This window comes from Pseudorca crassidens, chromosome 4 (genome assembly GCF_039906515.1).
Source record: "Pseudorca crassidens isolate mPseCra1 chromosome 4, mPseCra1.hap1, whole genome shotgun sequence".
NCBI classification, from domain to species: Eukaryota; Metazoa; Chordata; class Mammalia; order Artiodactyla; family Delphinidae; genus Pseudorca; species Pseudorca crassidens.
Window position 1 is genome coordinate 52604727 of NC_090299.1, and position 13745 is coordinate 52618471.

A 13745-nucleotide genomic window follows, 5' to 3' on the forward strand; every position below is an offset into this window, starting at 1 on the left:
TTACCATCTTAACCATTTTTAAGCACACAGTTCAGTAGTTTTAAGTACATTTACATAGCTGGGCAAGAGACCCTAGAACTCTTCCATTTTGCAACACTGAAACTCTACACTGGCTAAACACTAAAGCCCCAGCCCTTGGTAATCACTTTTCTATGTTCTGTTTCTACGATTTTTGACTACTTTAGATATCTTGTGTGAATAGAATCTTACAGTATTTGTCCTTTTTCCCAGCCCTTTAAAATAATCTGTGTCCTGGCACTGTTCACAGGCGTGACAGCATCCCATTGGTAACATCTCCAATTATACACACACACACACACACACACACACACACAAACACACACACGGGGGAGAGCAAAAGGGAGGGAGAGGTGGCAACAAATGCTCACACAGCCAAGTCTTGGGTAGGGATACACGCAGAGTCGGAAAAAGCCCTCTAGAAATTCTGATACTCCCAAGAGTATGCCCGCCTTGTTGAAACTCACTGTTGTGGACAGGAAAAGAGTTCTCCAAAGCATCGGAGGCAGAGCAGGAGTCAGTCACAACATTTATTGAGCACTCATGGTGTACAGAGTACTGGGCAAAGCACTGGAAGGAAATACAGTGGAGATTCAACAGCTGCTGTCGCTCGCCTCATGATTACATTTTAAGTGAATGGAGAAGATACACACACGAACATGTATAAACTAATATCTAGACACGTGCATTTCTTATTCACCACTGCAAGCTATCTTGAGAGTTTACCGAAGTAACTAAGGCATGAGAAGCCATGGGACACATGGGCTACGTAAAAATCAAAGATATATTTCAGTGCTCAGGTTCAAACTTACCACTCTGGTGATGAGCGGAAGCTACCAGAAGACACTAGAAAATACCAGAAACTTGGTGAATCTATTTTCTTAACTCTATTCATCATTTTATTTCAAATTTAAGAATTCAGTTTCCCATGAAATAAAGGCAATTGACTCAACAAAGTACTAGAATAGCTTTATGTTAAAAACATTTTTTTTCTTAAAGTAAAATCAGCCTATTGATAGTACCATTTCCAAAGGTCAGGCACCGATTCTGAAAGTTAATAGCATTTTTCTTCTTTTTTAAAAAAGCTTCCATTATGTGAAAGACTTTCCAATAAATTTAGTGAACAGATGCATTTCATTGCTCTATATTATATTTGGGAAAACTTGTTTATATTCTTACATGCTTTTAAAGTAGGGTTGCCAGATAAAATATAAGATGTATTTTAGTGCATGGGACATACTCATACCAAAAAAAATTATTAATTGTTTATTTGAAATTAAAATTTAACCGGACATCCTGTATTTTATTTGCTAAATCTGGCAACCCTATTTTTAGGTTAACATACCTTTGGAATTTCCAAAGGTTTCCAATAAGGTGTGGGGAGCAAAGAGGCTAATTTAGCTTCAGTTATATGCTAACACTGTCAGAGAGGAAGGTTTATTCTTCTGGCAGGAAAATGGTAGGTTTTGTAGGATTTACTCAAATATTGGAGACATCTTCATTTCTTACACCTTTTATCATTACTATTTTAGCAGCGCACGTTTTAGTCAGTTGAATTTTTACCTTGAAATTTTTGACAGAGATGACTGGTTAGAATTATTAAAATAAGATTGTAGTCTGAGGAATAGAAAAACTAACATCTGGATTGAAAAGTCCCCTATAACATATGTTCACATCCTCAATAATTTCTTCTCTGTTAACATTTTATACCCCCAACCCGCAAAAAAACAACAAATGTCAACACTCACATCTTGTTAAATTATACAACGTCCCTTCCCCTATTCATGATCACTTCCTGCCACTCTCTGCCCCTCCCCTTTCCGTATTGATTTTTTTTTTTTAATAATTGAAAACACTAGCCCTTGTGCACCACAAAGAGTGTCTGTCAGGCATGGATCAATGGGTGGTCATGGACCCAAGAAAACAGGAAAAAGAAAAGCTCACCTCTCAGATGCTTGGAGGCATGAAAACTATGAAAGAAAGTGGTGGGGAGGAGGGAGGAGGGCTGGTAGACTGGATCGGCACATTCTGTTCTAGAAATGCACTTCCTTGTATCTAAATGTACAGTTCATGTCTTATTTTAAGCTGAGATTCTACATTGGAGGAGAGAGATTTCAACACCAATTTTGCAAAGAAAAGAAGTTCATGAAACTCCAACCGTTGCAGAGGAATGTAGAATGATAACACTTTCTGAATTCCAACCTCCATCCGCTATTCTTTTTTTAAACACCCTGAAGAGTATATATATATGTAAAGAATGTACTTCTCTGTTCATATTCCACATACACATAAAATTACTATGAACATTAACAAACGCATAGATTGTACTTAAAGGCATATACAGCCTTTGACTTTCAAAAGCTGCTTGTTAATTGAGTCCAAGTATGCCAGTTTTTATTCTGGGCCTGACTCCACCTGTTTCCAGCTTGGCCAGGTGCACATAGGTTACAGCTTTCCTTTGTACCTTGAGGTCTTTCCAGAAAAGAGGACGAGTATGAGAAGTTAAGTTGAGGCAAAGAAGCCATGGGGTTTCATATCACCATATAAAGGTGGACTTAAGCAATATATATTATTAAAGTAGAAAAATGTTTCTATGCCCCCTCTGGCATTTAACATTCCTTATGCTAAGACAGCATTCCATCCAGCTACTTGCCACATACTCTTTTCTTTTCAGAAATATAAGTTCCAAATTCCATCGTTTAGACAACTTTCCAGATGCTGTTCTGATGACGACATAAACTTATGTCTCTGAATGCCCCTGACCGACCTCAAGGGGCACAAGTCAGGCTGTTCTTTTACTACAGAAAACGGCCGGAAGAGGGTTTGCTTTGGGTTCCCATTCGTGGTCATGATGAGGTGGGTGGCTACAGAATGTACGTGAAAGAGTGATGGACTCCCCAGGGGCAAAGTAGCCCCCCCAATTTTGCATCAGCAGAAGCCGTAGTGCACAGAAGGGTGTCCCTATGGGGAGTGACAGCCGACTCCAAAGCCCCACTTCTAAAGCTCAGTAGGGTCCGCGTCCCAGTTTGAACACGTGCTTGGCAATTACACGTGCAGGAGGAGTCCTGTTGGACTCCTGTTACCGGCCTGCTGAGGTTTTTCGAATGGTGACTGGTATGGAAACTGCCTGCCTGGAGCTGCCTGGAAACCCAGCCCCGGCCCCGCCCTAGTAGTGTTCCCCTGGCACCCAGACGGAAGGATGCCAAGCAGACAAGGAATAGTTCGCACTGGGGATGGTGCCTTCCTGCTCCTTCACTTCCCGCTTCCTCTTCCTCCTGCTTTCTTCCTTTTCTCCTTCTCTGCTGCCTCCCTCGGTCCCCGCTCCATCCTTTGGTGCTGGCGGCCAGGGCACAGCTCATGGGGGCGGGGCAGAGGCGCTGGCGTGGCTGTACGAGCGCCTGAACAGAGAGGCCCGGGTGGTCCTGCTCTCCACCTCCTCCCCCGCCTCCCCTCTCGCTCCTGGGGGACCAGGGTTGGGGCAGCAGGGGAACGTGGCCATGAAGCCGAGGCGGAACCGCTGGTTCATGAAGCAGTAGATGATGGGGTTGACGCAGGAGGAGGTGTAGGAGAGCAAGAGGATGAAGGAGATGGGGGTCCCGGAGAGGCGGCGCTCTGCAGAGGCGGTGTCAAAGGCCCGCCAGGCGTTGGCGCTGAAGATGGGCATCCAGCAGAGGAAGAAGAGAACCACGATGACCATGAGCATGCGGATCACCCGCTTCTTGGCCATCAGGTTGGCTGCGGGGCTGCTGCTCCTGATGCGGCTGAGCCTGCCGCCGCCGCTGCTGGACAGCTGCTGCAGCTCCAGCTTCCCTGGGTGCTTGGACCTCTGCAGGTAACACCCATCGCTGGCCTCGTATCTGCCGCTGCTGCCGGGGCTCGGCTTCCTTTCTGGATGGGCAAGGGACAATACTTATTTTTCGGGATGGGTCATGCCAGATGGAAGGCGTGGAACCCCTGCCCCCTGCATCAAGGGGCTAAACCACACTTGAACTGTACTATTGGGCAGGCGACCTCGGGCCTGGTTGACATGGGTAGGTATTGTTTACACTAGTCCTTTCCTTCAAATGAAAAGCTACTTAAAACTACTAAAATACTGTGTAGCATCTGGTGTACATAATTTATAATAGTAAAATAATATTTTACATATGTACATCATAGGGCTAAAGAACTGTTCAAGAATGAACAGGCACACTCTTCTTCCAGCCCCTCAGGGGGAAGTTTCCTGCTTGCTTGGGAAAGCTCCAGACTGCTTTTACTGTGAGGACTCTGCATAATGAGCAAAACCCAAAGAAGACCTTGAAGTTGTATAAGTGGTAAAGAGCTGAGTAAAGGGGTGGAGTGAGAACAGTGTGTGTGTAGGGGGGCGGCGAGTGATACCAACAAAGGTGTCAGGTAAGTTTCTCCGGCGAGTGGACTCTAATGAAAGGGGGGACGGGAGGCTCTGTGGCAGCTGCAACAGGAGTGGAGGGGAGCAGAGAGGATGGCGCCTGGAATTACAATTTGCTTTGGTCGTGGAAGGCGGTCCATTTGTACGCAACAGCACAGAGAGCCTGGGACCCATGGGCCCTCGGCTTGTAATTGGGTGATGTGTGTATTATGTCATCTTATTCCACTCAGCACCCTTTTGAGAGGAATAATTTCTTCATTTTACAGATGAGGAATAGAGACACTGGGTCTCACGACTGTGCCTTAGGACACAGAGTCTCCTAAGAAGACTTTTGAAAACCTCTAATATACCCTATACACACTCTGGGTATATCCATTTAAGTTACAGAAAATAAGCGTTTGTAATCTTTTGGCATCAACATACAGCTAAGAGATAGTTACCTCGAGCAGACTTCTTCTGGCTAGCATCAAATTTTATACCCTGGTAAAGTTCCAGAGAGATTAATCCATATGCCACCATCATCACAATTCCAGGAATAAGAAAGAGGATGAGTAACAGGAAGGTGTGCCTAATAAAATAAAAAGCAATCCAATAACCAGCATCTCTAGCATTTCAAACTCAGATGGGATGGAATAAGCAGGGCTCATCTCCATTTTAATGAGTCTGAGGAAACACATTAATTACTAGTATTTAATATCTTTGGAAATTCCCCATCTGGAGAGTCAGTCATTAGAAGTTGTTTACTTCTTTTCTTTCAGATAAAGTCTCTTATGAAGGACTAGTTAAATGGAAAAGTTTGGTGTAAGTCTGTGCCTGAAACAAGTCTCCATTTAAAACAAATGAGAGCTTAAAGAAGAAAAAACAAACAAGCCAATGAGAGTAGGTGAATACCTCAATAAAACGGTTTCTGAAATAATAATAATAAGAGTTTACATTCATTGATGACTTATTCAATTTCAATATAGTATATATATATATTACTATATCTAATTCCCATAATAACTTTTGAGGTAGGTACTATTAACATGATACCCATTTTACAAATGAGGAAACAGACTTAGAGACAATAAACAATTTGTCCAAAATGACACAGCTCGTGGCAAAGGTGAGATCTGAAGCCGAGCAATACAATTCTAGAACTCATGCTCTTAAACATCACAATATACCATTTGTTGACTTTATAGCAACAGAATCGTCTAATGCATAGGTAGCAATGATGGAAAACCTCCTTGGTTTTGCAAAATAAGCATTCTGGCTGTTCTGACCCGCTGGCACAGTGGCAAGCTCGTTCTAGTGCCTGGTGGGCCAGAGCTATGCTTTCTCTAAATATGTTTGATTCCTGAAGAATTGCAGCCTCCTTCTTTATGAGTCTGGCCCCTAAATCACTTTTGCAGTCTGGCATGTGTAAGATTACGCAATTAGGCCATAAAATTGTCAGAGGCTCACGGTGGCTGAGCCATTTCTCATTTCAATTGGACATGTTTTGATAAGAGTTCTTTTCGAATCTTGGAAAAGTCCCTCATTTGCAACATAACTCTTTTTGTGTGTACGCGTTACTTGGTTGAAATGAAAAAAAGGAAGGCAAAGAAAGCAGAAATTATCTCAGTTTTGAGCTATGTTTTTTTTAAATCCTTGTCTGAAGTTTCCAACATCTGTGTTATTTAGGGTTGGTTTCTATTGCCAGTTTTTTTCTATGTACAGCTCATATTTTCCCATTTATTCCCATGTCTAATACTTTTTTAAAAAAATTTATTTATTTATTTTTGGCTGTGTTGGGTCTTCTTTTCTGTGCTAGGGCTTTCTCTAGTTGCTGCAAGAGGGGGCCACTCTTCATCGGGTTGCGTGGGCCTCTCACTACGGGGGCCTCTCTTGTTGTGGAGCACAGGCTCCAGACGCACAGGCTCAGTAGTCATGGCTCACGGGCCCAGTTGCTCCGCAGCATGTGGGATCTTCCCAGACCAGGGCTCGAACCCGTGTCCCCTGCATTGGCAGGCAGACTCTCAACCACTGCACCACCAGGGAAGCCCTTGAGCCATTTTTAAATGTCTAGCTCCCTGCTTCTAAAACATGCTGGGAACTGGTAAACATAATGTCCTGTATTTGTGTAGCCTTTTTAAAGATATTTAGTGACATTTTCATAAACATGCTCTCATTTGAATCTCACATCCATCTAATGAGGTAGATTAAAAAAATCTTTATTCTTAAATCTTTGTGTAGATAAAGAACTTGAATGTCAGGGAGGTTATATGAACTTGTCCAATATCACCCACTAGTAAGCAAAGAAACAGGTACTAGAACCTTGCCTTTTTATTTCCAGTACAGTGTCCCGTGCAAATACCACAGCTGCAGCTCTAAGAAAAACCACGTGGGATTTGGAACTCATCCTCGGCTCTACCTCCAGTTCTTGGAAAATCAGAGCTCTTCCAGAAGCACACTGCATAGTGGTTAAGACCAGATGCTCTCTTATCTCTTCTAGGTTTGGGAACTTGAGTGACTTGCTTAACCTCTCCATGTCTCAGTTTCCTCTGTAAAATGGGGACAATAATAGTACCCACCCTATAGGGTTTTGAGAGGATTAGTTGAATTTTTATATATATATACATATATATATATAGCATTTAAAACACAGCACTCTAAGTGTTTGCAGTCACTGTTACTCTAGAAAGAGGTTAGAGTGAAACTTCTCGATAAGTCTCCAGGAGACTGATCCCCCCAGACACTGGACAATACATTCCAGTTTTTATTAAACCTGCAAAATTATATCGAGTTGTATTAAACAAATAAACCCATGCAGCCTTACCAGGACTGCTGCATGACATCATTTGGCAGTAGAAAGCGGCACATGTTCGCGGTCTGATTGTTATTTTTGGTAAAAGGCACCAAGTTGCTATAAATCGGGTACGGAGTCATGATGGTAAAGGAGAGGCACCAGGTAGCGGCAATCACCTTCAAAGCGTGGGATTTTGTCTGCCAGACGCGGGACTGTAAGGGTTTGCAAATTGCACCATATCTCTCCAGCGATATGGCTACCAGATTAAAGGTGGAGACACTCACAGAGGTGCCTGGAAAAGGAACAAAGAAGCTGGTTACGCAGGCTCTGAAATCCAAGGTTTATTTGCACAATGAGCTTAAGCATACCTGATCTGCGCAGGTTTGATAGATAGCAGAGGAAAACGCTCAGAGGGTAAGAATATTGTGTGTGTATATCTAAAAAAAATGACTTATTCCCAGCTTTGTTCCCAAAACGATTTGAGGCAGGTAAAGAAATGTGTTTGCAAATACATCTTATTGCCAATTTTTAGATAAGTTTATTGAACTTTGATTACAACCAACTCCTTCCTAGGCTGAAGGCGCTCATTAATTAATAACCAAGTGGATGAAATATGTTCCTATCCCACAGAAGAGGTTCTGAGTGACCTGTAGAATAGCTTTAGTTTTGAGCGTGATCTGCATAGTTAAGTTGACCTTTTAACCCAATATTCTCAAGGACTGTGGCCCTGAAAATTCAGTGGGGTCTGAGCTGGGAGCATTAAAACTCTTCCTGAAAATTTCTAGTACAGACTTTTTTTTAAAGATTTTTTTGATGTGGATCATTTTTAAAGTCTTTATTGAATTTGTTACACTATTGCTTCTGTTTCATGTTTTGGTTTTTTGGCCACAAGGTATGTGGGATCTTAGCTCCCTGACCAGGGATCAAACCCACACCCCCTGCATTGGAAGGGGAAGTCTTAACCACTGGACCACCAGGGAAGTCCCCAAACTGTTTTTAAGAGAGAAACGTTCTAAGTTTCCAAATGGAGTGTTGAAAAATTACCTAGTGAAAAAGGAAGAAGGGGAAACTCTCCATATTATAACTAACGTTTTTCTCTGGGTGGAAGGACTAGGGCCTTTTTTCTCATTCTCTTTGCTTTCTGTATTTTGTAAAAGGAACATGCATCATCAGTGAGAAAGACGTCAAAACACCTCATTCAAAAGGATATACTTACGTATAGTCAAAAAAGCTTAATTTTCCTTATTTTTTGTATTTTGTGTGGGTACATACTTACTATAATCTCATATCCCCTTAAAATTCCCTTTAATTCTTCATCCATAAATTCAACTGATTCTTCTCTTATCTCTTACCATGATGGAGGAGTTCTTAGCCTGGGGCCTTTTGTGAAACTATGTATAAAAATATTCTTTTTCTAGGGAGAATATCCAGAGTATTCCTGAGAGACTTGAAGGAATCTACAACCCTGAAACCATTCTATAAGAACTTACGTCTGAGACAGGATTTGCTGTGTTTTATAGGACTTTACTCTAAGGAGTTGATGACATCTGAATTAGAGGGTACAGCCCCAAAGTCCTCAGAGTCAAGTCTGTACAATGGGTCCACTGTACTTATAAACCCACCAGCAGGCAAGCATTCTTTTTTTTGGCTCTGTATTAGGAGCTTAATGAGTGTTAACTATTAGAAACAGTATCGAGGAGAACATAAAATTAAGGGAAGAATTGAAATCACTGGAATCAGAAATCCAACAAAACCATTATGGTATTGCAAACACTTTCAGAATTATCTTGCTTTTCATTTTCTAGAACAGTCTGTCCGAGAAATTTTCAGGAAGAGTTTTAAGGCTCCTAGCTCAGACCCCAGCTATTTTAAAACAGTTTTGGTTGAGGTGAAACTTACATCACATAAACTTAATCATTTTAAAGTGAACAGTTCTGTGGCATTTAGCACATTCACAATGTTGTGCCGCTACACGCGCACTCTTTTTAAATCTCCTTCCACAAACCCCGGTTAAGATTATTAAGTATTATCATAAGATATATACAGACAGGTCTTGAAAGCCTAAAGCACTGAGATGTTGGTTATTATTATTGCGTCATTGTTTAACAATGATCCTTTTCATTTGTGAGTCGAGGACTGGACCCAGATTGACACTTTCTTGGCTATTTGTCCATGTCACGCAGATCAGTTATTCATCGTCATTTCGTCACTGCTGGATCCTGCTTCCTCAACTGGGAGAAATAAAGGCTTTTAAAGCTTTCCGGTCATTGAAGGCTGCCCTAGCCCAACTCAGCTCTGCGTATTTGGCCCAGCTTAGGTCAGAACAAACAACAACTCCTTCCTCATTCCCCGCCTCTCCTCCTCCTCTCCCAGCTAATTCTCAGAATGGGCAAGGGACAAAGCATTTTGGCAGACAGAGGGGACAAAGAGACATGTTTTGTTTCCGCCTTAGAAGAGCCACAACAGTTGGCAAAGCGAGGTCATGTACTCACCACTGTTGTGGCTACCGATCTGGGTTCAAGTCAGCTCTGTAGCTTACCACCTGTGTGTCCTTGGGCACATTATTAACCTCTCTGTGCCTCTGTTCCCTCCTCCGTGAAACAGGGAAGGATAACTGTATATTCTTTATAGGGTGGTTGGGAGATAAAATATGATCATGGAAGTAAAAACTCAAAGCAATTAGGAGAATATCTGGTGCTCAAAAAATGCATTCAAAAATATTAGCTCTTGTGACTTTTATTATCATCACCATCATTTTGATTGGCAAAGGCAGAGAGCTGCATATCTCAGCCAACCAGTGTCAGCTTAGTGACCCACAGGCTCTAGGAGCAAATTCAATTCCTCGTCTAGTGGCAGAGGTCTCTCTCTCTCTCTCTGTGCCTGAGATGGTCCCAGACCCTGGGAAAACAGTCTGGGAAGTGAATCCTGAGAAGGGAATCTAGACCTCTGATGAAACTTGTTTTCAAATAGTCCCTGTTCCCAAGGAAAGCCAGAGCAATGGCAGAAAGAGTCCTCTTCCAGCACCCTGGCCACCCCAAAAGCCATGCCTTGGGTTGGGTAGAGCTCAGAATACAATCAACGACCTCCAGGAAGGAACAGAACGGCTTGCATCTGTCTTACTTTCTAACAGAAGCAAGCAAAACCAACCTCTTCTGTGGCTTCTTACCAACTTATTCCACTTTGAGAAACTGACCCTTAAAACTGGGGACTGACTTCTGGGAAGTTATGAGGACTGACCCCTCATAAAGCCAGCTCCTCTGTTCTTACACCTAGCCCCACACAGACAGATGTTTCGTTTTGGCTGTTAAGGGTTGGGGAAGGTCTGGGGCTGAGCAGGGTCTGGGGCGAGCTCCAGAAATAGGCACCAGCAGCAACTCACCCATGAAGTAGGTGGTGGTCTTGCAGACAGCGCTCCCAAAGATGAAATCCTTGAGCAGGTTGGGGATGAGGTTGAACGGCATGCAGAAGAGGCAGAGCATGAGGTCACTGACAGCCAGGGAGAGCAGGAAGATGTTGGTGACCGTTCTCATCCTCTTGTTCCGAATCAGCACTGTAATGACCAGCGTGTTTCCCAGCACACTGAGCAGGAATATCAAGGAGTACAAGAGAATCTGCACGGCTGGCTGCCACTCTGAGAGGAGGAACGCGGACGAGGGATGGAGGTTATGAGAGCAGAATGTTAAAACCTAGCACGCGCACCAAGCACTTATTTCCTGCCGATTTTTTTTTTCAGGGGCGGACATCATTGAACCCAGCTCTCCCTGTACTTAACAATATTTTGCAGAAACAAAGTGAGGAGAGCACAGAGTGATTCAGTTGCTTCTAAAAGGTTGGTCTGTTAAAGGATCACTCACTCAGGGAACCACTTTTTCTTAAGAACAAAGCCCCTCTAGTGAATAGTGATTGCTTTCTTTCCTAGCTGCTAAGCATTATTTCGCTATAATCACTTCTTCACACTGATTTCCCCCAAGAAAAGGCGACAGCTAGATTGTGACAGCACCTTTTCTGTGATGCTTGTAAGTTCAAGCTTTTACACTTGTCCTCTCTTCTGGCTCCACTTCAGGTCCTCCTCCCACTGCTTTTGTGCCCCCGAGTCCTGTACATTAATCCCAACTCTCCCCTGGGGACCAAGAAGAACATTGGACTCAATTCTGCTCTTTGATCTCTTATCCAAACTTCTGAACAGATGACTTTACCCAGCCTTGTCTCACGAGGACTTTGTTATATTTTTGCAGTCAGCCTTGCCTTTGCTGATTTCTTCCCCCAACTTAATAGTTTTCTGAATTAAAGTATCAGCCTCTGACACCTACCTTTGGAGGCATGGGGCTGATCCAAGCAGAAAAGCGTCTCGTTTTCGATCCCCAGTTTGCAGGGAGGCGTCGTGTTGCTTCCATTCAAGAGAAGGCTGTCCACATCCATCCTTGCTTTGCTGCTTTTCACCAAGCGCTGGCGAGCTGATGAACGGCTCACTCTCGGCTCATTCCTCTAATGACCGACTGGAGAGTTTCCCAAATGGAACCTGCCGTGGAGGGGCAAGGGGGTTGGGGGAGTGATTGCCAGGTGTGGGCTTCTGAAGCCATTCTTAAAGGCGACTGGAGTTCCACACACTCAGGCCAGCTGGGCAAGCATGTGCACTCCTGTCTTGGAAAGAGCAGCTGGTGCAAGGCAAGCCTGCTCCACCTTCCAGGCCCATCCCATTCCTGGGCCAGCCATGGGGCCCTGAGCACAGACAGCCTGATTGTAACTTAACCCTTCCTGGAGTGTCGCTGCTTTTCCACACACATGCCCACAGGTGTGGACACACACACACATGGACACATTACCTCTCTTCTCTGTATAGGAACCTGTCACCGTCCCAGACATAGGCAGAATAAAGCCCAAACTGGCCGTGTGAAACAGAAACAATTAACACAGTAACAGATACCATAATGCAGAGCATCAGGACTAAAGGACACGGAGGGACTGTGTTTCTACCTCCTTATATAAAAGCAGTTAGTGCCTTTTTAGCTTTGGACCCATGCCCAGCAGTGTGTGTGGATATAACTACCGGTTGTTAAGTTCTTACCAACCGCAGGGTTATTTCTCTGCCCTTGGAAACTGAAAGAAGGGGGGTACTTTGACTATAGGTACCTGGATTCTTATTACAGAAACACTTGAGTAAGATTTTCCATTCATTCATTTATTCACTCATCCATTCATTCAGCACATGTTCATTGAGAGTCAGCCGTTTGCCAGGTACTTTTCTAAACACATAAGCAGATAATGAATAAGATTATTTCAGATGTGTAAAGCACCACAGAGGAGGTGAAGCAGGAAGGCGTAATGGAGAGGGATGGATGGGGGGTGCTAATTTAGGCAGGGTCGTCAGGAAGGGCCTCCCGCAGGAGGGGTCTCTGATCAGAAAGCTAGATGGCAAGGAAGAGGAAAGCTTGTGCCGATCTGAAGGAAGCTGCTTCTAGGCAGCGGGAGCGGTCTGCTTGGCAGAGGTCACAGCAGGAGCAAAGGCCCTGAGGTGGGAATGAATTTGACCTGTTTGAGTTCAGTTAGAAGTAGGAATGAGGTGGGAGGTTAGGATAGAGAGGGGGACCTGGCTGGGAGCTCTGGGTTTTCTGTGAGGCTTTGTGGTGCCGGAAAACTCCTCCAGCCCTATTGTACACGTGCTCTCCTCAGTTGAGACCTTTGGGACAGCAGGTGACAGCAGAGGGCCCTGTGTTTCTCACATGTTGCTTGGCCCAGCTGAGACCTGGTCTAGACGCCTCTGGGACCCCTTGTGTTTTGACAGCTCTCTCAGTTGACAGAGCTACGTGTTATATATTTGCTGAATCCCTGCTGGACACAGATGAGCTAAGGGACATTTTCACCATCCAGGCTCAGTGGAGCTGGGAAGAGAGTGGTACCTCTGTTCTCTGAAACCATGAACAGCTCACGTTGAGGCACTTAGTCATAAGAACTAGAAATTCGAGGAATGTTGGAGAAGCTAACAGTCATTATTAAGAAGACAAGCTTTGGCATCAGACAGACCCAGGATCACATCCTGGCTTCACTGGTTACCTGCCGGGAAATACTGGGCAGGTTTCTTAACCTAAGGCTCATTTCCTTCTTCTGTCAAATGGGGACCAAAACGACCTCGTAGATATTTGTTATGAAGATTGATTGCCTCAGGACAGTGCCTGACACAGAAAAAGTGTTCCATAAATCACAGAGAATAGTAACTATTATTATTATTTTCCTTTTACACACAAGGAAATTGACTCAGAGTGGCCATGTGATTTGCTGGCGAGAACCAGCTGTGGATACCCCCTCACTGGCCGGCAGCCCCATCCTCACTCCTCTCCCTGCAGCATAGAGCTTTCTTCACTGTCCTAGTGTCCCATAGCCAGTTTGGAGCCAGAACCCGTGTCTCTGCCTGTCATTCCTGCCTCGGTTCCTGTTGGCTGAATCTTCTCATTCTGCAGACTGATACGGACCCTGCCCACTAGGAGGGGACCCTGTGCAATACTGTCCTGATTTGGAAAGGGATAAACATTCAGATTCTGAGCACTGGCTATAGTTAAATTTCACTGCACTGCT

At 44.0% G+C, this 13745-nt stretch overlaps 1 protein-coding gene across 1 annotated transcript; it reads right to left on the reverse strand.

Annotated features, from left to right (window-relative positions):
• Window positions 1-2757: 2757 nt before the first annotated feature.
• CCKAR (cholecystokinin A receptor) lies at window positions 2758-11782 on the reverse strand. Its single transcript, XM_067735677.1, has 5 exons — window positions 11486-11782; window positions 10555-10806; window positions 7206-7467; window positions 4846-4973; window positions 2758-3906 (listed from the first exon to the last, which is right to left on the reverse strand). Exons 1-5 carry the CDS (start codon window positions 11592-11594, stop codon window positions 3374-3376), a joined length of 1284 nt encoding a protein of 427 aa, XP_067591778.1. The 5' UTR covers window positions 11595-11782; the 3' UTR covers window positions 2758-3373.
• Window positions 11783-13745: the final 1963 nt, after the last annotated feature.